The 27412-nt window shown below is 37.3% G+C and overlaps 1 protein-coding gene across 1 annotated transcript in view; it reads left to right on the top strand.

The window, feature by feature from the left end:
* LOC126259163 (arrestin homolog) overlaps positions 1-27412 on the top strand; it is an 87509-nt gene that overhangs the window by 17130 nt on the left and 42967 nt on the right. Inside the window, exons 3-4 of the mRNA XM_049955722.1 lie at positions 9602-9780; positions 26323-26458. Coding sequence (XP_049811679.1) covers positions 9602-9780; positions 26323-26458 — 315 coding nt within the window. The remainder of the gene's footprint in view (positions 1-9601; positions 9781-26322; positions 26459-27412) is intronic.

Here is a 27412-nt window from a genome sequence, read left to right as displayed (position 1 = left end):
GTGTATGTAGATGTGTGTTTGTGTATCCTGATTCTGCGTCCTACTTATATGAAATAAGTTGAAGGTTGTTGGAAACCATGGAAAATAATGAGGACTTCAGCGATAGAAGTATTTGCATATGTAAAGAGGGAAAGATAGACCGGTACTCAAATGAGAAGAGAATGCTAAGATCTAAGAAGAGAAAGAAGATCGCCCCAAAGACAGGAAAACCCTTACCACCCCCCTTCCTCAGGATCTCTACTTTGCCGGTACTTCAGTGAGAAGCCTGGGGAGGTATGATGTTAAATGTCTCCTACAGAATAGGCATTCTCACCTTCACCTTAGAAGCCCCCAAAGAAAATCTTAGGAACACCTATGGAACGGAAAATGGTGAAGAATCCGTTACACTTGTCTGCGAGGGTTGTCTGAAAGGTGGTGTGTGTGATTAGTGCTAGTCTGCTTGTACTTACACTACCCCCCCCCCCCCTTTCCAAAAGTGATACATTTACATTATATCTCACGAAGGGTAAAAATTATGTATCATGCTATCGCAATTATGTAATGATTCATATAAACTTCCAAACTTCCATTTTCTATTAATCTAATATTCCATGACTGCTCTTAAAGAATAACTTAGGCAAAATTAAGATGTAACTGTACTTTGATGCTGGGATTCGAGGCCATTGCTGACTAGAGCAGAGCATGAAGTCGATTGAAATACTTATTGGGCACTAACTGTTATGGATGTAACTGCCAATGTATCAAATCAGAATCCAACTGCTTCTAAGAAGCATATTATGAAAACATTAATATATGCTTCAGTCCTGACATGATATAACAACAAAATTTATCATGTTGATTACATAGTGTGGACCAGAAGCACATGTAACACATTTGAGACCATGAATAGTGATACAATCACTTATTGCTATTACTACAAGAAGCAGTATGGTCTTGATATCAATGACTTGCTTTGGTTGTCAGCCAAGTAAAGACAAGCATGCAGAGGCAATAGGATAGTAGGGTAGTATAAGAATTCAAGAACAGATAACAGAATAGTTTAAGATTTGAAGGAAATTTGTTGCAGGAAAAATAGAACAGAATAATCACTGAAAACAACTAGGGATCCGACAGTCATCACCCCGCCCATTAACACAGAACATTAACGTCCCTGGGAGACAGATGTGACTCTGCCCAGATCCCATGGATCTGATATTTAACCTCACTTGAACAAATTCGAACTAGTACTTTTCATTAAATTTTGTGTGAAAATCTACCCACAACAAAACAATCACCACTTTACTAGATAACACAACCTTAGGTAAAATTATTCTATTTTCTACTCTGTCATGGACAAGTTTGAATTCTTCGCACAAGTTGTCTATAACCTTGTTAGTATCATTAGGTTTGGAAAAAGCAACAGTCACAACGTTTCTGGATATTATGCTCTCAGTAATTTCTCTTTCTATAATTTGCTCAAATGTTTCTGCCAGAATACTTATATTTATAATGTCAAAGTTCACTATTTTTTCTTTGAAATTTTGTTCTACATTATTTACTCGTGAACTGACAGCTCTTGTAGTAAGAGCTCGTATACTAACACCTGGAATTTTCGATTGAATAATCAATATTAATTCCTTAGGTTGGTCTGTGTTCTCTTCCAAACTATTCATTTCTTTTCCTATAGAATTAAATGTAACATTACATACATTTTTACAAAATTTTAATTTTTCACTAAATTCAGATTCTACATTATTATTATTATTATATTTGATGTTGCATTCAGTGTCCAAAGTAACTATGTCTATGGATCAATTACTAGATTCTTTGCTTTGAGCATCTATTTTGATGGACAACAAACCTATATTTGTCATTTGAATATTTAAAGTTTCATTCTGTTTCTGATTAAAGTCAGTGACCAGTTGATTTACGAGAGTATTCAAAGAACTAGTGAGTTCACTCTTTAAATCTAACTTCATATTTTCTACCTTATCATTTAAAGAGTCAAATTCAGTCTTTAATAAAACTGTATTTGCTGCTTGACTGTTCAAGGTTTCACTTTGATTACTTAAAATTTCACTCTGAGCATCTAATTTACTATTTAATTGGGTATTCACTGAATCTAACTTAAGACTTTAATTAGTACTCAGTTCATTTCTCAATGAAGCATTTTGAGCATTTGACTTTGTTCTCTGGTCATCTACCTTAGCATCTAATCTAGAATGTACTACACCTATTTCTCTCCTTAAAGCTTCATTCTGAGCATTTAATTTTTCACTTAAATTCTCAATTTGAGTATTTACAGCTGCTTAATTTGCTCACTGGGTTTTAATGAAATTCACTAATTCATACAAGTCTGGCATTTTCCTGGTCACTCTAATTGCTGTGACTGATTCTGCTAGTTGTTGTTCTTGATCCTATTTTTATTGATCTTAGACCTGGTAATCATCTAAAGAAAATTCACCCCTGAGTACAATAACTATAATAACAGTTATCCTTTCCCTCAACTTTTACCAAATAGTTACTGGTTTTCGCTCACCCGGTGTAGAGTTGTAGAGGTGTTGGTGAGCAAATGTGTATTCAGTGCCGGTGGAGAGCACTGGCGCCGGCGACGTCAGATGTTGGTTTCAGTGTCGTCGTCAGTGAGCGGATGCAGAGTCAGCACCGGTGAACAGTTGCTGGTGCAATCAGCTTTGATAGCTGATTACTGCGTCTGCATTGAAGCAGTGTACGTGTGTGGAGACTGCTTACTCTCCACACCCAATCTTCTTAGTCGAAAAGTTGAGGTCTTCTCTGCAGTTTTCTCCGCTATTACTTTCTCATCTTTTTTACTGCGTTGAACTTGCAACTTTCTTCCATTTGCTTATTGGACTCAATATGATAACTGCAAACAGTTCTCGTATCTTGTTAGGCTTGGTTGCTATGGCAACACCTAATATCTCCTTTCTGTTTCTGTTTTTAAATCCCCATTTTCTTCAGGTCTTGTCACTTAGGTCGCCATGTTCTAACATTTTCTGCAACAGAAAATAATATCTTCTTATTTCTGTAATCTATTGATCACATATATGAACTTTAGAGTCAACGTACTCATTGATTAATGATGTACTAGAACTGCTATGCAAAACAAAATTCTATTCTTAGATATATAAATATCTTCATCGTCTCACTTGCATCTCAAGCTTTAGAAATAATTAAGTACATTGAGACATAAGAGTTGGTTTAAAAACCATATGAAAATATGAACATGCATCTTGACTCCTCCGAGTCCAAGACATGAATGTGCATAGCAATCTATCTTCCATTGTTCAAATGTCTTTTTTACAATCACCACAGACCCTAACACATCTAAGAATATGACATAATTATTCCTTGAGTTCTCCTCACGTCTTCTGTGGCACTGGCGGCAAACACTTGTTGTCATCAATGAGTCACCCCTCTTACAGCCTTCTAATAACAAACTTCTGACCTGCACATAGAAACAGGTGGATCAGTAGAAATGTTCTCACTCTCTCGCACTCATACCTAAAATACCGGGCATTCGAGACGGTTGAAGCCGAGTGTTTCTAGAATTTACACCGAAATTATTGAGGCACTACAATATAACACAGTGGAATGTCAGATCACATAATCGGGCAGGTAGGTTAGAAAATTTAAAAAGGGAAATGGATAGGTTAAAGTTAGATATAGTGGGAATTAGTGAAGTTCGGTGGCAGGAGGAACAAGTAGTCTGGTCAGCTGACTACAGGGTTATAAACACAAAATCAATTAGGGGTAATGCAGGAGTAGGTTTAATAATGAATAGGAAAATAGGAATGCGGGTAAGCTACTACAAACAGCATAGTGAACGCATTATTGTGGCCAAGATAGATACGAACCCCACACCTACTACAGTAGTACAAGTTTATATGCCAACTAGCTCTGCAGATGACGAAGAAATTGAAGAAATGTTTGATGAAATAAAAGAAATTATTCAGATAGTGAAGGGTGACGAAAATTTAATAGTCATGGGTGATTGGAGGGAAAAGGGAGAGAAGGAAACATAGTAGGTGAATATGGATTGGGGCTAAGAAATGAAAGAGGAAGCCGCCTGGTAGAATTTTGCACAGAGCACAACTTAATCATAGCTAACACTTGGTTTAAGAATCATGAAAGAAGGTTGTATACATGGAAGAACCCTGGAGATACTAAAAGGTATCAGATAGATTATATAATGGTAAGACAGAGATTTAGGAACCAGGTTTTAAATTGTAAGACATTTCCTGGGGCAGATGTGGACTCTGACCACAATCTATTGGTTATGACCTGTAGATTAAAACTGAAGAAACTGCAAAAAGGTGGGAACTTAAGGAGATGGGACCTGGATAAACTGAAAGAACCAGAGGTTGTACAGAGTTTCAGGGAGAGCATAAGGGAACAATTGACAGGAATGGGGGAAAGAAATACAGTAGAAGAAGAATGGGTAGCTTTGAGGGATGAAGTAGTGAAGGCAGCAGACGATCAAGTAGGTAAAAAGACGAGGGCTAGTAGAAATCCTTGGGTAACAGAAGAAATATTGAATGTAATTGATGAAAGGAGAAAATATAAAAATGCAGTAAATGAAGCAGGCAAAAATGAATACAAACGTCTCAAAAATGAGATCGACAGGAAGTGCAAAATGGCTGAGCAGGGATGGCTAGAGGACAAATGTAAGGATGTAGAGGCTTATCTCACTAGGGGTAAGATAGATACTGCCTAAAGAAAAATTAAAGAGACCTTTGGAGAAAAGAGAACCACTTGTATGAACATCAAGAGCTCAGATGGAAACCCAGTTCTAAGCAAAGAAGGGAAAGCAGAAAGGTGGAAGGATTATATAGAGGGTCTATACAAGGGCGATGTACTTGAGGACAATATTATGGAAATGGAAGAGGATGTAGATGAAGATGAAATGGGAGATACGATACTGCGTGAAGAGTTTCACAGAGCACTGAAAGACCTTAGTCGAAACAAGGCCCCCGGAGTAGACAACATTCCATTGGAACTACTGACGGTCTTGGGAGAGCCAGTCCTGACAAAACTCTACCATCTGCTGAGCAAGATGTATGAAACAGGCAAAATACCATCAGACTTCAAGAAGAATATAATAATTCCAATCCCAAAGAAAGCAGGTATTGACAGATGTGAAAATTACAGAACAATCAGTTTAATAAGCCACAGCTGCAAAATACTAACACGAATTCTTTACAGATGAATGGAAAAACTAGTAGAAGCCAACCTCAGGGAAGATCAGTTTGGATTCTGTAGAAATACTGGAACACGTGAGGCAATACTGACCTTACGACTTATCTTAGAAGAAAGATTAAGGAAAGGCAAACCTACGTTTCTAGCATTTGTAGACTTAGAGAAAGCTTTTGACAATGTTGACTGGAATACTCTCTTTCAAATTCTGAAGGTGGCAGGGGTAAAATACAGGGAGCGAAAGGCTATTTACAATTTGTATAGAAACCAGATGGCAGTTATAAGAGTCGAGGGACACAAAAGGGAAGCAGTTGTTGGGAAGGGAGTAAGACAGGGTTGTAGCCTCTCCCCGATGTTATTCAATCTGTATATTGAGCAAGCAGTAAAGGAAACAAAAGAAAAATTTGGAGTAGGTATTAAAATCCATGGAGAAGAAATAAAAACTTTGAGGTTCGCCGATGACATTGTAATTCTGTCAGAGACAGGAAAGGACTTGGAAGAGCAGTTGAATGGAATGGAGAGCGTCTTGGAAGGAGGATATAAGATGAACATCAACAAAAACAAAATGAGGATAATGGAATGTAGTCGAATTAAGTCGGGTGATGCTGAGGGAATTAGATTAGGAAATGAGACACTTAAAGTAGTAAAGGAGTTTTGCTATTTGGGGAGCAAAGTAACTGATGATAGTGGAAGTAGAGAGGATATAAAATGTAGACTGGCAATGGCAAGGAAAGCGTTTCTGAAGAAGAGAAATTTGTTAACATCGAGTATAGATTTAAGTGTCAGGAAGTCGTTTCTGAAAGTATTTGTATGGAGTGTAGCCATGTATGGAAGTGAAACATGGACGATAAATAGTTTGGACAAGAAGAGAATAGAAGCTTTCGAAATGTGGTGCTACAGAAGAATGCTGAAGATTAGATGGGTAGATCACATAACTAATGAGGAAGTATTGAATAGGATTGGGGAGAAGAGAAGTTTGTGGCACAACTTGACCAGAAGAAGGGATCGGTTGGTAGGACATGTTCTGAGGCATCAAGGGATCACCAGTTTAGTATTGGAGGGCGGCGTGGAGGGTAAAAATCGTAGAGGGAGACCAAGAGATGAATACACTAAGCAGATTCAGAAGGATGTAGGTTGTAGTAGGTACTGGGAGATGAAGAAGCTTGCACAGGATAGTGTAGCATTGAGAGCTGCATCAAACCAGTCTCAGGACTGAAGACCACAACAACAACAACATCTATGTAATGAGAACTAATACAGAATTGAGCTAAACTGTAACATTACAATTTTTTTATTTGCCTCAGCAAAAAGGATGAACTCCAGTATGAAATATTTTTTCAAATTAAGGTGGGTAAAACTTCTACCTATATCATAGTAGTCACAAATTTGAAGAAAAAGACAAAAAATTACCCTCTCAAAACAAGAAATTGCATGACAAGACACTAGACTGAAAAATGTAGTAAAATTACATAAATAGTAAATGAGACATTTCTCTGGTACCATGGGTCTATGGGGACCTGGTGCATATTAATTGGAGCAAAACCTACGATCAGGTACTGCATGTGTTTAAGATGCATGTGCTATTTGTTTTTTTTAATTCCTTGATACTGTGATAAACATTTGTTCTGTGATTAACAAAAAAGTACGGATTCTGAATTATTTCTGTAGAGTACTTAATGCTGTGATATCTCCCTTTTTTCTGATATCCCCCTTTTTGTTTTTTTTTATTTCAGTTTATATAGTCGCAAAACCAGTGACCACTTGATACTGGAGGAGGAGGTGGGATCCACAGTTGAAGTGTTTCAGATTGGCTCAGACTGTGTGGTGTTTTGTTATATTTCACCTCATGCTTCAAACACTTAAATAAGTTGCCACCTGGACACTCCTTGTATATACAATGAATGTTGCAAACTGAGTATTTGGTCACCGTTAAATATTATTAATCAGGGCTCAGCTAGTCTGTGCCTTCTTCCTCCAATTTGGCTCAGACTTTGCCTCCTTGCAGGCTGCAAATAAAGCTGCTGAGAATTAACTTCTCATTCTCATTCACTCCAACACATAAATAAGAAGTGAGATTCAATTCACCTCCTTATACTATCTTCAAAATTACAACCCAATACATGATCAATTAGGGCAGCTACCAACTCGTATAATGCCTCTTTGTATTATGTACATAATAGATCTGACATTCAAATTGATGATTAGCAATTACAATACATTTATTATCATTGACATTTTGCATTCTTAGATTTCATGGAGCTCTTTCCTATGCACCACCCACTCCATGGAACTCCTATCTCCAACTCAGCAGGTAGGGTTGTCTGGCAACTGTCCACTTTTATAGAGTCACTGGATTGTTAGCCCTGGTATCAGCACCTATGATTTAAAACACCTCCCAAAAGTGTGGTGCTCACCACTTATTGATTACTCTCTGTCACAAACATCTTTTCCCTGACATATGTATTAAGAACATGATGCCTCTCATTCAAGGAATGGGATGTATCACTACACAGTACACCATGTATGGTTGTTTTGACCACTGAATACTATAAAACTCTCAAATCAGCAATACATATATCTTCGGGATACCTAAACTGTATTCTAGAACTCAGTGTGCCACAAACTACTGTGCATATCCCACCATATGTAAATTAAAGACAGTTCACTATAGTCAATAACAATGTTAGAACATTCGTGCCATAATCTTCCATTGATTTTCTGCTCTTGATACAGAGTGGCTCCCTTTTTCTTCCTGAACGATGAGGCTAGCACCCCCAATAGAAAGGATCTAGTATGGAAAAAATCAAGCAATGGAAAGTCCATGATGGAATCAAGACAATATTATGAAAGAAATTGAGTCGCAGACAGGCACAACGGAAAAATTGCTATACCTTTAAGCTTTCAATCAGAAGGCCTTCTTCTGAAGCAGAAAATACACAAACATTCACACAAGCACAACATGCCCACTCGCAACTCACATAAATGTATAGCAATACTTTTGTTGTGCCTGTCTGTGACTCATCATCTCCTCTGTGTGATCAAGTATGGAATTTTGACCTACTCATGGCCTCAGGCTTAGTCCTGAGCAGAGTATTTGCTGCAAAGAAGTCTTGCAGAATAATGAGAGAGCTTCTGCAGAATTTTAACTTCTTTCATACAAAATTCATTCAAGAGATGAAACAGTGATACCACATCAGAATTACATCGGAAAGATTTGTCCAACAAATCTCTCATGTCTGTTTATAAATGTCCAGTATTCAGTCTTAGTGAGCCACTATGAAGGGGCATCAACCAAACTTCTCCCTCCCACAAAAAATTGACCATGTGCCCCACTGCTTTATTTCCATGATAGTCGATGACAGAGTCACAAATGGCTGCAATGAATGGAAATGAAAACGAGCATCTTAGAATATAAATATAATAATAATAATAAATAGAATAATAATATAAATAGAATGCTCTTTGAGATATAGTTCAGAATGATAATATCAAGTAGCTATCATGAAACTATTAACATATTGTAGAATCTTATCACGAGAATCTACAGGTATGACATAGAACACACCAAAGGCTAAAAATTACATGTAAATAACATTTTTATTTAAGTTGTATTTAGCTTTAAGAAAGCAATGGATTATGTATGTTACTTATAACAAATATCCTGGCTAGATATGCAGTGACATTCTGGTTTCCTAAGAAGATGTTTGGCTAACATTTACTTTCACATATAAGTACAGTATAGTGTGAGTAAACAAACAAATGGCTATTTCTATATAAATTTCATATGTGTGGCCTAAATTAGGTCACAATAGCAAAGCACCGAAAATAGCCAAAAACTTTTAACATTAGGCACCAAATATCTCAAATTGAATAAGCTTTAAAAGTATTTAAGAAGTTTAGAAAATACTGCAAAAGTTTTAGGTGTACTAACTCTGTAGGAAGCTTAAGTAAACGAGGAGGTAAAATATCACAATTGGTCCAGAAAGTACCAGAAAACAGCTATACTCTACTCTCTGATTGCTTTCATGCACCACTAAAGTCATCTCATCCTGCTGCACAGGTGAATACCAGCACTTTCATGAAAGGTTAAAGTGACTTAGTTAATGAAACTGGGAGCCCATCCATGCCTTAGGTGCATTTACCTCTCTATCATGATGATAATCATAAATAGCGCCCAGGCCTCCTTTACCATTCAGTATGATTTTTTCTTTTAGTATTTCCAGATGATACAGTGATATTAAGTAACACATTATTGTAATAAAAACACTTAGTTAGACAAAACAGTTTGATTGATTGTAGATGGAAAATATTTTTGTTCAATGTTAGCTTGAGAGTAAATGAGAGAACAATAAATATCTTGAAAAGTTATGATGTTTACAATAACTAGTCAAAAATGTGGTATTTACAGGAACGTCTCTTAAAGAAACTTGGACCAAATGCATTTCCATTTACCTTCACACTGCCACCAAATGCTCCAGCATCAGTGACATTGCAACCCGGAAGAGAGGATGAAGGTGAACCCTGTGGTGTGAAATATTTTGTGAAAGTTTTTTCTGGAGATTCTGAAACTGACCGAACTCACAGAAGGTGTGTTACACTTGGTTTTTATATTATACTAGTTGCTACCTGCTGCTTTGCTTGCATATTAGTAGTTTTTTATGATGAACAATATTGTGGTGTAGAGATAAACATCTAAAAAATATCTGCAATGCTAGTGTGTAGGTACATAATGGAAGTGTTTCTATTATTTTGCTGAATGTTGAATCTGAAAGCATACATTATATATTGTAATTATATTTAAAATGCCTCAATTCTTTACATTTGTGCAGAAGTAGAGTTTTTAGGGGTTTCTTTGGCTCACCTAGTACTGTTTGTGAGATTTTTCCACCAGGGCAACACCTACCAAACTATTTCTCTCTTCCATTTTAAATGTGTTATGGTGCCTACATTTTTGCTCCATCCCCCTGTGATGACTAATTTATGATTAACATAGTCAGTTAATAAATCATAATCAAATGCAGTCTCAAGAAAAGCCTCTCACTCTCCACATGCAAAGGTACGACTCTCTGTTTGTCATACAGCCTTTAAATGATGCCAACATTGTGAGTCTTCAAGCATCTTGGAAGCTGTAAGAGAAGTGTGACAGTCTGCATATAAAATATAATGGGCTTGTGAATGTTGTAATGTCTCCGAAGCTCTTAAGGCCACCTGACAGCCCGCTAACTCAGATTTACATTTGTGAGGCTTATAAAAACAGTTTGAAATATGGTTTTCAGGCTTACTGTCCAGTTTTATTGTTGTATCTCCACCAAAACTCTCCTACTATGACAGGTGGTGCAGGAATTCAATATCATAAACCACACACACAGTAACATTGGATTTGCACTGCCACAGAATAATCTATAGACACCAAGTGTTGCCAACCATCACGCCAGCATTGTGTGCATGTCACTCACGTGTACAATATTTAAAAATGTTAATAACACTAAAAAAGATACAACTTCCTAAAGTGGCCTATGGCCTTCCTCGGGGTTCAAGCTATCTCCATACCAAATACCATTGGAATCTGTTCATCAGTAGATTCGTCAAAACGTAACAGAGAGAGCTACTGGTATTAGTGTTAAATTATGGATTAAAAACATTGAGAATTGAATAAGCATTGTACTGATTACATTGAATCATATTATGTACAACATATCAAACTATAAAAGTATTTTCACAAATATGATAAAGTTTAAAAGTGAAAGAGTAAATTGCTTTATTAAAGAATAAATATTTTTTCTTAGTTCGCGTAATATTTTGTACTACACACTTTGTAGAGTAGCTTGCCTGTCTTCTTCAGCAGGATTCGAGCTATCTCACACCAAATTTCATGGAAGTCGGTTCAGCGATTCAGTCGTGAAAATGTAACAGACAGAGTTACTTTTGTATTTATGGTATTAGTGTGAAAGTATGAATTGGCATGGATTAAACACGTTGGTGATTGTACAAGCATTGTATTCTAGCTGTTACCCATGACTGCACTTGTGCATCAGTAAAATGACTTTATTGTCTGGGAAACCCCAGTTGGGAAGTTCAGGAGCTTGGTGCAAGTCTTTTTATTTGACTCTGCTTTGGTGCCTTGTATGTCAATGATGATGAAATGATGTAGAGGACAATGCACACATCCAGATGTGAGCAGAAAAAAAGGACAATGCGCTCATCCAAAGGCAAGCAGGGAAAAAACCCCGACTCGAGCAGGGAAAAAAAATACAACTCGAGCAGTAATTGAACCTTGGAACCTGTGACTGAGAGTCTATGACACTAACCACATGATCAGAGCTGTTAAGTAAAAAGTAGTTACAAAAATGTGATGGGCTTGTGACTGGTATTAATATAGAGCTATGGATTAAATACGGAATGACTGTATAAGCATTGTATTCATTATGTTGAATCATATTTTGTAGAACATATCAAACAATAAAAGCATTTTCACAAATATGATAAAGTAAAAAAGTCACTGAGTAAATAGCTTTTTCAAAGAGTAATTATTTTTCTGTATTTTGGTTATATTCTTCAAATCAGTAAATATGCTGTACTACACACTTTATGAAGTAGCCTGTGGTCCTCCTTAGCATTCATTGAGTGAAACAGGAGTGATATCTGGTGTTCCCCCAGGAAGTATTCTAGGCCCTATAACCTATACAAATGATTTAGGGGACAACCTGAAGAGCCACCTTAGATTGTTTGCAGATGATTTTGTCATTTACCATCTAGTAAAGACATCAGAAAATCAAAACCAATTGCAAAATGATTTATACAACATATCTGTAGGGTGCAAAAAGTGGCAATTCACCCTCAATAATGAAAAGTTTGAGGTCATCCACAAGAGTAACCAGAAAATTTCAGTTACACAATAAATCACACAAATCTAAAGGCTGTCACTACAACTACCTACCTAGGGATAACAATTATGAACAAGTTAAATTGGAATGGTCATGTATGTGGGGCGTTCAACACATTTTTTTTCTCAACCAATTTCAGTTGTAAAATTACAGAATTTGTTGTGAGATAGTGTGGAATATTCCCATTTCAGCCTCTATAGTTTCATGAAGTTCTGATAGGTTGCAATGCTATACAAAGCTTTCAAAAAGGTGTCTGTAATGAGCATTCCAAGCAAAGAGTTGTCATTGAATTTCTTTTGGCAGAAAACCAAAGGATCACAAATATTCATTGGTGCTTGCAGAATGCCTACAGAGACCTGGCAGTGAACAGAAGCATAGTGAGTTATTGGACAAGCTGTCTGTCATCATCGCAACAAGGTCATGCAAACCCATCTGATCTTCCGCAAGCCAGCTGGCCGCACACAGCTATGATTCCTACAGTGTTGGAACATCCAACACACTCATTTGAGGTGACTGTTGGATCACAATCAAACATCTCGTCATACATCTGGACGTCTCTGTTGGTAGTGCTGATACACTAATCCATCAGTTGGGGTACTCGCAGGTGTGTGCCCACTGGGTTCCTTGCCGCCTAACAGAAGGCTTGTGCAGAGTTATTTGCATGAAATGAGGGTGATTGCGGCAATTTTCTGATGAAAATCATCACAAGTGATGAAACATGGGTTCATCACTTCAAACTAGAAACAAATCGGCAATCCATGGAATGGAGTGGCGCCATGCCACCTCTCCTCCAAAGAAAAAGTTCAAAGTTGCACCCACAGCCAGTAAAGTCATGGCAACAGGTTTCTGGGACTTCAGAGGGGTTATTCTGAATGATGTCCTCCCTTGTGGTTCAATGAAAAACTCTGAATGTATTGTGCTACCCTCAGGAAATTGGAGGGATGACTTCAGCGTGTTCATCGCTACAAAAGTGCAAACAAACTTCTCCTTCTCCATGACGACTCAACACCTCACACAAGTCTGGGCATCTGAGATGAGCTCACAAAACTTCATTGGACTTATCTTCCTCAACTACCCTACAGCCTGGATCTTGCATCTCCCAACTTCCATCTGTTTGGCCCAAATGAAGGATACACTCTGCTGGAAGCAGTAAATGGATGATGGTGAGGTTATTGATGCAGCAGTATGCTGGTTCTGACATTGACTAATAGAGCAGTACCATGCAGGCATACAGGTCCTTCCATAAGGTGGAATAAGGCCATTGTGTTGAAAGGAGATTATGTTAAAAAATAAAGCTTTGTAACTAAAAGAGTGGGGAATAATATTGTGTATTGGAAACCCAAATAAAACCAATGTGCTATCAGAAAAAAATGTGTTCCATTACTTATTGAATGCCCCTCGTAGATAATTTTGGGGAAAGGTGAACCAAATACTGCACTTATTGGCAGAACTCTTAGAAACTGCAACAAATCTACAGGATACTGTCTACACCGTGCTTGTCCATCCTCTGCTAGAGTATTGCTGTGCAGTATGGAATCCTTACCAGATAGTATTGGTGGAGGACATCAGAAAAATTCAAAATAGGGCAGCTTGGTTTGAATTATCACAAAATAGGGGAGAGAATGTCACAGAAATGATACACAATTTCGGATGCAAATTATTGAAACAAAGGTGTATTTTGTTATAGCGAGATCTTTTCATGAAATTTCAGTTTCCAATTTTCCCCTCCAAGTGCAAAAATGTTTTGTTGACACCAACCTACATAGGGAGAAATTATCGTTGTGATAAAATAAGAGAAGTCAGAGCTTGCATGGAAAGATCTAAGTTTTTTTTCCCCCACATGCTGTTCAAGGGTGGACTGGTAGGGAAATGTGTAAAAATGCTTCAGTGAACTCTCTGTCAGGCTCTTTGAAAGATTTAAAAGTTTGTTTTTCCTGCAAGCTGTCCAAGTGTAAAAATGGAATCAGTGAACCTGCTGCCAGACACTTAAGTGTGAATTCCAGAGTAGTCATGTAAATGTAGATGTAGAGATATGTGAAAGAAACCTGGAGGGAGACACCACAATCTTTGATAGAGATGTAGAAACCAGATTTTAAATTCCAAAACATTTCTAGATCCAGATCTAGGCTCTGACCACAATTTTTTGGTTATTAACTGTAAATTAAAATTTCAAAAATTACATAAAGATAGGAAATTACCAAGCTGGGACCTGGATACAGCAAAAGAGTTACTAGCTGTTGAGGTTTTCAGGGTGACTATTACACAATGATCAACAGCAAGTGGGGAAAGAAATCCCATGGAAGATAAATGGATATCTTTGAGAGATGAACCAGTGGAGGCAACTGAGGATCAAATAGACAAAACCAGAAGATGAGTCAAAATCTTTGCACAACACACAAGAAATTGAATTTAATTGATGACAGGAGAAAATATAAAAATGGGGCTAATAAATCAGGCAAATGGAAATACAGTAATCTAAAAAATGAGACTGATGCAAGTGCAGAATGGTGAAGCAGGAATGGCTAGAGGAGAATGGAAACTTTAAATTCCTAATCGTAGTTTCTTATACTGGTTGTGAATTTTCTTTTATGTATGCTGGGTAGCTCCTAACTATTAAAACAGCTAGCCTTTCCACTAGCTGCTGGGACAACAGTCTGTATAATTGAATAAAATCTTCTCAGTTTTCAAGCTTCGTCAATTCGAATATAACACTCAAGCTTTCGTTGGCTATCTCTTTCATCACTATCAAGAACAGCTACCAGGTCTGGTACACTTTTCTGTTTATATAGGCATGACTGCAGCCCCTGGATCCAATCAAAGTGCTATGTTGGTACTGCAAACAGCTGAAAGCAAGGGGAAGCTACAGCCATTATACATCCTGGGGTCATGCAGCTCACTATATGAGTAGATGATGATGCCATCCTCTTGGGTAAAATAGTCCCCCATTCATATCTCCAGGAGGACGGTGTCATTAGGAAAACAAACTGGCATTCTATGTGTTTGAGAATGGAATGTTAGATACTTTGATTGGATACTTGGATTGGGTATTTAAGCTAGTGAATTTAAACTCTGAAATGGATAGGTTGACATTTGATGTAGCTGGAATTAGTGAAGTTCAGGAGCAGGAAGAATAGACTTCTGGTCAGGTCACTACAGGGTTGTCAACACAAAATCAGATAGGATTTAATCGTAATCATTGAGTGAAATTCAGTATTAGGAAAAGGAAGAGAAAGAAAAATAATAGCAAACCATGGACTGGGGAAAGGAATGAAAGAGGGAGCCACCTGGTGGTATTTTGCATAGGGCGTAATTTAATAACAACACAGAATATACTGAATTTAGTTGATGGAAGGAGAAAATATGAAAGTATGGAAGCCAAAGCAGACAAAAAGGAATACATATGGCTTAAGAATCATGAAAGAAGGTTGTAAATGTGGAAGGGAACAAGGGACATGGAAGGTTTCAAATTGGTTATGTAATAACAAGACACCATTTTCAAAAACCAGATTTTAAACTATAAAACATCTCTAGGGGCAAATGTGGGCTCTGGCCATAATTTATTGGATATGAACTGCAGTTTAAAACTGAAGAAATTGCAAGAAGGTTGGAATTTAAGGAGATGGAATGTGGATAAATGGAAAGAACAAGATGTTGTTGAGCATTAAGCAATGTCAGAATGAAGCAGGGGGGAGGAATACAATAGAAGACAAATGGATAGCTTTGAGAGATGAAATAGTGAAGGCAACAGGGAATCTCATAGATGAAAAGACAAGGCATAGTAGAGATTCTTGGATAACACAATAGGTACTGAATTTAGTTGATGAAAGGAGAAAATATAAAATTAGGGCAAGTGAAGCAGGCAAAAGGGAATGTCTAAAACACGAGGCTTTAGGAAAAAGCAGAACTAGGGGAAAAACAGATATCACCTATAAGAAGATTTAAGAGGCCCTCAGATTAATCAAGAGCTCAGAAGGCAAACCAGTACTAGGCAAAGAAGGGAAAGATGAAAGATGGAAATATATATAGATGGTCTTTTCGAGGTATGGTGCAACTCATTGCCAGATCAATGCTGCCTGTGATGTTGACCTGGCTTGTTCTGTTCATCTGCAGTGATTGTTTTTGCTAGCACTGTTTTGTTCTTGTTTCGTTTTTTTATGATGGCATGTTTTAGTGAACAATGTGCAGCTGTAAAATTTTGTTTTCTACTCTGAAAAAATGCTGCTGAAACTGTTTTAATGTTGAAAACAGCTTACTAAGATGTGGTATGGAAAAAACTCAAGTGTATGAGTAGTTTGCTCAATTTAAAAATGACAACATATCAATTGATGAAAAACCTCATTCTGCACACCCATCAACTGCCCAAATCGATGAAAATGTTGAAAAGATTGTTCTCCCAGGTCAGACCATCAATCAGACCTTTTAATTGGAAGTTTTAAGAAGATTGGACAACAGAGTTCATAAAAGAAGACCCTATTTGTGGCCAGCGGGAGACTGGTTCTTCCACCACAACAACGCCTGCATACACAGCCATCTTTGTTAGACAGTTTTTGGCTGAAAATGGCATGGTTCTGCTGCCCCACACACCTTACTTGCCCGATATGTCTCTGTGTGAATTTTTCATATTCCCATGCATGAAAATGCCATGAAAGGACACCAATTTGACAACACTGAAGTTAAGAAAAAACCAAGGGGTAAACAAGGAATGTACGTTACAGCAGTTATTGCACACAACAGACTGTTGTGGAGGGCTGCAGCAAACCAGTCTTTGGGCTGAAGACCACAGCAGCAGCAGCAGCATGCTGAAAATACTGTAATTCTATTAATTTGTTAAGCAGTGGCTTAGTTAAACAAAATGCACTGCCAGATACACCTAGACATGTCTCTTACTAGGTGAACCTCCATGCATATTTCTCTGATTGGCTGTCGCTTTATGGCGATAGCTCCACAATGGTTCATTTCCAGGCTATAATTATCTGAAAAATTTTGCTGTATTCAGTGTCCTCTACCATGATGTCGCTTTATTATCAGATTTTTTTCTCCACCCTGTACAGAAGGGCTATCCAGTGGAAATGAACTTGAAGACAATATCACAGAAAGGAAAACAGAAATAGGTAAGGATGAGAGGGGAGCTATGGTACTGTGGGAGGAATTTCACAGAATACTGAAAGGCATAAGGTAAAACAAGACACATGGAGTAGATGACATTCCCTCAGAATTATTGAGATCCTTGTTAGAATACGCCATGACAAAACTGTTCCAGCTGGTATGCAAGATATATTAAACAGACAAAATCCCCAAGTCTTCAAGAAAAAAGTAATAATGGCAATTTCAAAGAAGTCAGGAGCTGACAGGTATTAATATTAGTGAACCATATATTTACACTGATGAGCCAGAACAATATGACCACTGCTCACCATGAGATTGATTGCTACTTGTGTTGTGGGCACATGGCTCAGTAAAGAACACACAAAAGCAGAGAGAGATGATTGGGGAATCATTCTAGTGATGATACTGGCCATAAACGGGGAAATCTACTGACACCAAAGACAATGAGAAAGCAAAGATTGCTGTGGCTCAACACCCGGGAATGAGTGTCTCAGGCCACTGTCATGAGCATACATGGAAAGTGGTTGAAAGACAATGAAACCATGAGTAGGTGATGAGTTGTTGGACACCTGTGCCTCATCACATAATGTGGAGATTGGAGCCTTGCTCACCCCATAAAGCAGGGCAGATGGTGATTTGTGGAGATTTCATGACAGAGTACAATGCTGGTGCAATCAGAAGTCTTTCAAAGCATGCTGTTTAGCACACATTGTTGAACAAGGGACTTTGCATATGTCTAAAAGAACAAACACCACATATACATAATTATGGCAGGATATTGGGGGGGGAGGGGGGGTGGGGGGGGGGGGGATGGCCAGTGATCTCTTCAGTTTGGTTGTTGTGCAGGGGCAATTGAATTTAGTGAAACTAAACTTCTAACTGTTGTTGTTTATAGGTCCCCTGACTCTTACTTCAGTGCATTTCTGCTCAAGCTAGAGAGGGCTCTTGATTCACTTTGTAGGTAGTACCAGAAATTAGTTATGTGTGGTGACTTCAATATAAATTTTGTGTATGATGGTGCAAGAAAAAGGATGTTAGTAGATCTCCTAAATTCATATGATCTGATGCAGACTACGATTTTTCCAACTAGGGTGCAGGGCAACAGTAGCACAGCCATAGACAATATTTTTATTCATTCTTCATTACTAGATGGGCATTCTGTCAATAAAAGGGTGAATGGCCTTTCAGACCATGATGCACAAGTTTTAACACTAAAAGGCTTTTGTACTCGAACAAATGTCAGATTTAATTACAAACTATGTAGGAAAGTCAATCCAACAGCAATAGAGTGTTTTTTAAACTTTGTCAAGGAACAAGAGTGGCAGGGTGTTTATAGTGTCCATAACATAGATGATAAATGTAATTCTTTCCATAACACATTTCTCATGCTCTTTGAGAGTTGCTGTCCATTAGAACATACTAAATGGGATACTAGCAGTAAAGGGCAGCTTTGGTGGCTGACTAGTGGGATAAGGATATCATGTAGAACAAAGTGGGAATTATATCAAAATGTTAGAAATAGTCACAATCAAGTTGCAGTAGCCCATAATAAACAGTATTGTAAGGTGCTTAAAAATGTTATTAGGATGGCAAGGAGTATGTGGTATGCAAATAGAATAGCTAATTCACAGGATACAATTAAAACCATACGGTCAGTTGTGAAGGAAGTGTCTGGTCAGCAGCACAAGTTCGACGATATAAAGTCAGTTTGCAGTAAACATATTTCTGTTACTAATAAGTCAGATACATGTACAGTATTTAACAACCATTTTCTGAGTATTGCTGGTGAATTAAATAAAAATTTAGTTTATGCACGGAATCATATAACTTTCTTGGCAAATGCCTTTCCAAGATTGATGTCTGAAATACTCCTCTGTGATACAGACAAGGGGGAGATTGAGTCAATAGTTAAATCACTGAAGACTCATGGTTGATGGAGTGCCTAGCAGAATACAAAGTACTGTGCTGCACAAGTTAGCCCTGTATTTAGCCATATTTGTAATTTTTCCTTTAGGAATGGTCAGTTTCCTGAACGTTTAAAGCACTCAGTAGTAAAGCTGCTTTATAAAAAGGTAGAGAGGGATAATGTAGACAATTTTAGACGTATTTCTATGCCATCAGTGTTTGCTAAAGTTATTGAAAAGGATAATTGATCATTTTATATCACACGATTTGCTATCAAATGTACTGTTCGGCCTTAGAAATTTCTTAACAACTGAAAATGTTGTATTCTCTCTGTGAGGTACTGGATGCGTTAAACAAAAGGTTTCAAACATGAGGCATTTTTTTTTTTATTTACCTAAGATGTTTGATTGTGTTGCTCACAAAATATTGCTCCAGAAGTAGGACCATTATGGAATACGGAGAGTAGCTTGCAATTGGTTCACCTCTTACTTTAGCAACAGACAGCAAAAGGTCATTATTCACAATGTTGAGAATGGTCAAGTGGGGGGTGCCCCAGGGATCAGTGTTGGGGCCGCTCCTGTTCCTTATTTACATAAATGATATGCCCTCTAGTATTTCTGTTTGCTGATGACACTAGCTTGGTCATAAAGGATGTTGAATGCAACATTGGCTCAGTTTCAAATAGTGCACTTCATGATCTAACTTCAGGGCTTGTAGAAAATAAATTAATGCTAAATCACAGTAAGACTCAGTTTTTACAGTTTCTAACGCACAATTCAACAAAACTGACATTTTAATTTCACAGAATGGGCATATGATTAGTGAAACTGAACAGTTCAAATTTCTGTATGTTCAGATAGATAGCAAACTGTTGTGGAAAGCCCACATTCAGGATCTTGTTCAAAGACTTAATGCTGCCATTTTTACCATTTGAACGGTATCTGAAGTGAGAGATTGTTTGACACGGAAATTAGTCTACTTTGCTTATTTTCATTCACTTATGTCATATGGTATTATATTCTGGGGTAACTCTTCCCACTCTAAAAGCATATTTTTGACTCTGATTAGTAAGCAGGAGACCTGGGTTTGAATCCTGGTCTGGCACAAGTTTTCAACATTCTCCAATGATTTCAATCAGTGCCTCTTCACAGCAAAAAGTGGTGTAAGATAATGAACCTCTTGTCGACCCCTGTTCACAAGTCAGAGTATTTTGACACTGGCCTCTCAATATATATATATATTCCTTACTGTCATTTCTTGTAAACAACATTAGCTTATTCCCAAGAATAAGCAGCTTTTACTTAGTTAATACTCGGCTGAAATCAAACCTGCATTTGGATCGCACTTCCTTAACTCTTGTGCAGAAAGGTGTGCAGTATACTGCTGCATCCATTTTCAATAAGCTACCACTCGAATTCAAAAATCTTAGCAATAATCCATGCACTTTCAAATTGAAACTGAAGAGTTTTTTCGTGGCTCACTCCTTCTATTTTTTCTAGGAGTTCCTTGAAAAAGTAAGCTGATACTTGTATTGTTGATTGCGTTTACATAAACTTATGGACTGAATTTTTTAAGGTTCATAAACATTTTATTTGTATCTGTTATTACTTTTATGTCATGTACTGACACGTTCCATGACCTTGGAGATTTGCTCCTCAATTTGGTCCTACAGAACTTGTAAATAAAAAAAATAAAACAGGCTCAAACTCTCATTGGCAAAATGCCACAAATAATGAAGATAATTAGCAAGGAATACTACATTAGTGGTGTGTGGTTAAGTTGAGAATTTTGGTCTAATGGGAGTCATGCTAGGATAGTCCATGCAGTTGCGATGATCACTGTGTACAGATGGTTTGTTGGTCAGAGCATCTGATTAGTAAGCAGGAGACCTGGGTTTGAATCCTGGTCTGGCACAAGTTTTCAACATTCTCCAATGATTTCAATCAGTGCCTCTTCACAGCCAATGACTGCAGTTCCTTTGTGTCTTCATTCATAATGGCTGCTGGATCAAAAAATGATGTGTGTTCTTCTGGACATGTCCGAAAGACCAGGTACCACATACACTTTGTCTATAACTTGTACAGGAACCAGAGGAACCAGACTGCAGTAATAAGTGTAAAAGAGCATGAGAGGGAAGCAATTATTGAGAAGGGACAGGTTTGTAGCCTGTACCTTGTGTTCTTCAGTTGGTATGTTGAGTAAGCAGTAAAAGAAACCAAGGATAAATTGGAAAAAGGAATTAGAGTTCAGGGAGAACGTATGGAAACTTTGAAGTTTGCCATAGATGACATATTTCCATTAGAGGCAGCAAAGGACTTGAAAGATTAGTAGAATGGAATGGATGATAAGGCTGGGAATGCTCTTCACACAGATGTGAAGATTGTGTCACTCTGTGAGCAATATGACATGCCCTGGATGAAATGTTCTATTGTGCATTTAAATATAGAGCTACAGGAGTCAAACAACAGAGTAGGGCAATCACAAATAGGTGTGTCTGATATGTTGCTGCTCTTATGGTCACATCACATACAGCGTAGTCCATAGCTGAATGTACAAATTTCCAGAATCATTCATTGTAACTTGAACACCTGCTGTCCAATCCCTAGGATTTCCAACATTTTCATGGGGGCATTTTCAAGCTACATTTTTCTGAAATGTTGTAACGCTACCGCCCTTAAACCGGACGTACGTTAGCTGTATAAAGCCTGTACTGTAATAAGTTCACGGGCTTCACCTTATAAACAAGGATTTTAGTACATAAGTTGACCGCGTGTACCTAATAGAAGCAAGATCGGACTTGTACTCAGTCAATAACTACAGTGATGCATCAAGCAAATGTAAAGTGTAATTGCTCGTTCGCATGGACAAGAAGTATACACAGTAGATGCTACCTATAATTAATAATTCGGTCGCCAGCTTACTTAGGCAATGAGTGAGTTTTTCCTTGTACAAGTGGGTGCATGTACAAGCATAGTAACACGTAGTAATGATGCGTTATATGGCAAAGTTTGGAACCAGAAAAATCCACTGAACTAAAGCTTTCTCCTTTTGTACTAATTTAGACGAGCTAAATTTGCACAACACCACACAGCAATGATTACTACGGACGGCATTTTGTATATTGATCAGACTGAAATCGGGCATAGATTGTCCTAGAATGAGCAGTTTTGAAAGCACACATACAATGTCACTATTAAAATTGGAAAACAACACTAATACCCTTAGGTTCAATATAGAACTTAACTTTACTGGTCAAATCTGATCAGCACATTTCAAGGTTTGAAAGAATGGACAAGAGAAAAGGGGGGGGGGGGGCCTGAAACTGTTATGGTCGTTACACTGAAACTATTAAGTACTGAAGGCAAATTAACACTCAAAATTATCAATCTATGGATAACTACTCTTTTGTCTTACTTCTGAATAATTTAACTGTCATTATTTCTGTCTCAGATTAATTAAATAACATCGCTAACTCAATTCAAAAAACTCTCTTCCAATTTAGTCATACTTTTGTTCTTTACCAACATTTGCAATAACACACAGAACTTTTAAACTTCTTTATAGCATAGATTGATCTACTGATAATTCTTATTAGCACTAATTTTTAAACTTTCAGTTCAGGATACTCGGGTTGCACAATACGAGGTAAGGATCCTGTCTAGGTCAGTGATCAGGATAAGTCATGGCTAAAGCAATTCTGGTAAAAGTCACGTTATTATTGAACAGTTAGAAACAGTTTTGACACTGGTCCACACAGATACACTTCTAAAGATGAAATAAACGTTTGACCTGTGCAAGTCGGTGCGGCGGTTGGCGGGCAGCGAGATAGCGGGCAGCACGGCACACACACAAGCACGGCTAAGGCTCACACTACATCGGCACTTTCCATCTTCTTAGCGTCGTAATCTTTCCAATTTTGTGCCTCAGAATATAGCCATGCCAAGTAGTCGTCGGAATCAGTGCATCCGAGGCTCAATGGAATCCACTTTTCCTGGGTAGCCGCCTCGGTACAGTACGTGTTCCTCTGACCGATTCACAACTCCGACTGTTATACTGAGCCCGTTGTGCCGAACCGCGCCAGTGTGCGTCTTCCCGCGCTCGCCTGCCTCCACCTTTTCCCGCTCCCCTACAGGTAGGGTATTCACCACAGGTTTTCTACTACACATATCCTAATGCATTACCTACGTATGGACCAAGTGTATAAATTACAATTTTCACATTTTACAATAGTTTTAACATTAAATACACTTCCCTTTGATTACCACATTATTTGAAATCCAACATAAATAATAATATTCATTTCAAAAGTTACTCACAGTTTCTTTAACATCACGATACGAACCGAAAAAGAAGTTCAAAACATTGCTTACATTAATTTATCTAAATTCATAAAGAAAAAAAATTATTATATGTACAGTTGTCGTTACAATGTGAGCAGCTCAATAAGTATATGCAAAGTAGCAACAAGCAATGGAGGAATTAAAAAATGCCAGCTTGGTGAGTAGAAAGGATAACAATCATAATACATTTGGGAATACGGAGAAAGGAGGAGTGACTTTATTCACGACCAGCTCTTTGATTGCTGTAATTCAGTAATAGACCAGCAAACAATATAGCAGTTTGACAGTCTATAGGTTCCCAACAAAAAATGTTTTAAGAGAGGGCATTAACAACACATAGTAATAGTAATGACTGGGAAGTGATTATATGTTGAGAGTGCAATATAGATTTCCTCTGAGACAGTTCTGATTGATGGCACCTAGGATAGTTGAAGGCCAGCTCTGGTTTGACTTCCACAGTAACATTCTCAATAGTAATAGAAGGTCATATTTTTATTTTTAAATCCATCTGTCTTTCCTGAAAAAGATGTGAACCCCATTATAAATGGTCTATCTGACTGTGATGGTAAAATGACAGCAATAATCATCCCCATCAGTCAGATTTAACTAAGAATGGAAAAGGAAATTTTCTGAGAATTGTATATGCTGACTCATTTACACTATTAGAGAGAATTTGCTGGATGAAGAATGGGAAGTAGTTTACCAAGGACACTAGATACATGAGAAATTGAAATCTTGTAACAATGAGAATTCAGCTTTTCTTTACAGTGGGTAAGGGGACATTTAAAATGAAGAGATGAAAAGGGGAAATCAGAGTATCTTGTATGAGAGAGAGAGAGAGAGAGAGACCGAGAGCTTTATTTAATGTAGACGGTTAGCTCTAATCAACACTTAAAAATTGCTTTACTAGCAGTATTGTAACATTCTTCAGTGTGTCAGTGAACAGGCAGAAAACATGTACTATGCACAAAAATTCATTCAAAGAAAAGTGCAAAGACAATATGGAGTATTATTAGATATGAAACAAATAAACCCAGCAAGAAAAATAATACTGAACTCCCAGATTGTCATCTGGGAGTAGCAGTAGCAGTATGACAGATGATATAAAATTTCAATCATTGACTACTAAATTCAATGAATTCTCCCAACAGAAGATGAAACCATGAGAACAAAAAAATGGTTTCTTCAGTTTTGCCAATTAATCTGTTAGTGTGATCACAACAATCATTAGGCCACTAAAAAGTAGCAGTTCTTCCGGCAAAGATGGTGCCTCAAGTAAATCACTAAAATGTGCTGGCTTGGTAGTGCCACACTTGAGATACCTCTGTTACCAGTTGATGAGTGAAGGTGTATGTCCTGAAAGATTGAAGTATGCAAAGTTCTACTGAGGAAACTAAAATGGTACAGCATTAAAGGTCTCTTCCTTCCATGGAACAATAGAAAACAGAGGGTTGCATGCAATTGGAATATGATTAAATTCATAATGGGGAAACATTAAATGTGGTGTGCTGTAATGTCCAGTGTGTGGCACGCTTCTGTTCTTGGTCTACATAAGAGATTTACCTGCAACATTGGAGGCTTCCTTAAAAACTGTAATGTTTGCTAATTACACAGGTGTATTGATAGGCCCATACTGGATGCACCAGTAGAATAATGGAATAAACCTACAACTGGTTCACAGCCAAGAGCTTAACACTTAATCATACAAAAAACTCACAGCATCTATTTCCAAACAAATTAAAAATGACTTACAAGTGCCAATGGACACACATTGAATGAGGCTCCATTTGTGAAGTCTCTGGACATCCAGATGGATAACAACTGAGCTGGCACCAGCATGCGGGTAGGCTACCAAAAATATCAAATCAGTCTGCTTTGCACTTAAAAATCTTTCTCATTGTGACAGGCTGCAAACGGAATTTCTAGTATACTTTCCATACTTTTACTGAGTTCTAGATAAAAAAGTACTTATTTAACAAAGTTAATAACTGAACATCTTGCAGAAGCCTCTTCAGGGACATAGGGATTCGTGCACTTACATGCCAGTTCTCATATTCTGTACAGGTATTTGAATTTAGGATGAACTCAGCAATTCAGAATCAAAGTACTAGAAGTGCAAAAAATAATTTCCATACAGAATATGCATCCCTCTCTATGGTTCAGGATGGCGCTTTATTTTCTGCTCCAAAAGTCTTTAAGAGGTTGTTGGTAGATACCAGACAGAAAATTGAAAATTGTTGAGTATTCAAAAAGAAAGTTAAATAATATCTTATTAGCTGCTCCTGCAGTTTATCAGCATATTTGGACTCAGGTATGTAAATTCAGCTTAGCTCTAATATTTGTTTTAGATAAATCCTGACTTCTCCAATATATAGACAGCTGACATTGGTTCTGTAAAGTTACATAAATGCTTTGTTTGAAAAACAGCATCTAAGTAGTGTGAGAGAAGGAGCAGTGGTTCTTAAATACAAAGTAGCCTTTATGCTCCAAACATTAGACATTTAAACTTTTTTTATTGATCTTATCATTTTATTGGTCTTATCAAAACATATTAAACACTCTATAAATTTCCATCCTGTCAAATATCATTTTGAATATTATCTCATCAATATTACCTGAACTTATTAGTAAGGTTTTTGCTAATGGGCAATAATAAATCACTATATCATACAGTGAAATCTTTGTACATAATAATAGTCAAATGGAAATCTGAAATGTAATTTGTGTGTGTCTAAGTGTGTTTGTGTACAGAAATGTACATGCCTTGTCATACACACATCCATACCAAAAGGCTTGTTTGTTTTAGCAAATCAGTTAATCAATTCTGATTCTCTTAATATTGTAATATATAAGTACTGATTGTTAACAATTTCTCTATTTGCTTTGTGGTCTAGGAGTACAGTAGCACTTGGCATAAGAAAAGTACAATATGCACCTTCAAAACAAGGCCGCCAACCATGTACTGTTGTGAGGAAAGATTTTATGCTTAGTCCTGGGGAGCTTGAACTGGAAGTAACTCTAGACAAACAGGTATGAAATACTACACCACTATAATTTAATGATTTACAGTGCTAAAAATCGGCATCACTACTTATCATTCTAAAGAGTGCACATTTTCCATGTCTTTCTCTGTTCTTTCATCCCTACTTCCCTCCCTTCGTCCCATTCTCCCTCCCTTCACACACACACACACACACACACACACACACACACACACACACACACACATGAATTATAATAATGAGGCAGAAAACAGAAAGAATGACAATTCAGAATGTAAATATACTCTGTATATACTAGGGTGGAAGTTGTTGCTGGGACATATGTCAGTTAATTTTATCTACTGCTACTGATTACAAAAAGACAATCATATAAGTATGTTTCCAGATGCTGTCACAAATGTTTAGGGATGGCTTCGAAGTACAAAAATAACGATGTAAACTAAAGAGATCTTTATCCGGAAATGCTTCAGTTAAATGTTATTATTCAAAATAAAATCATATATCAAAATGACCAGTAACTCCTGATAAAATAATTCCATATTTACTATCAGTTTTGATCATCAGATCGTCTTCAGGTTTCATAAATGTATTTACAGTGCTTTACAAGGCAATTTTCTAACTGCAACATTGCATAAAATAAATCCATCCCTTGTCACTTCTGCCAGTAGTAAAATACATTAGTAATATGTATTTATGTATTATTCAATCTTTGTGTATGTTCATAATCAGATTCCACCTCTTCATGTTGAGTGTGCTGTATGTACCAAGCAGTACATCAGTATGTAGAGTGCACTCAGCATATACTGACTAGTCTATGAATATTCAGAAATGGTGGGACTACATCTTACAAATGTAGCAAAAACCACAGGCAACAGTGGTGTCATTCACTGTGCTACTTCTGGCTTTCCTTTCTTTCAAGGAAGCCAAAGAGTATTGAGAATCATACATTGTGGCAGCATTTTGCAATTTTTAAGGTAGAGGA

This window comes from Schistocerca nitens, chromosome 1, assembly GCF_023898315.1.
Source record: "Schistocerca nitens isolate TAMUIC-IGC-003100 chromosome 1, iqSchNite1.1, whole genome shotgun sequence".
Taxonomy (NCBI): Eukaryota; Metazoa; Arthropoda; class Insecta; order Orthoptera; family Acrididae; genus Schistocerca; species Schistocerca nitens.
The sequence above is the reverse complement of the archived record's forward strand: the minus strand, read 5'-3'. Positions and strand labels throughout refer to the sequence as shown.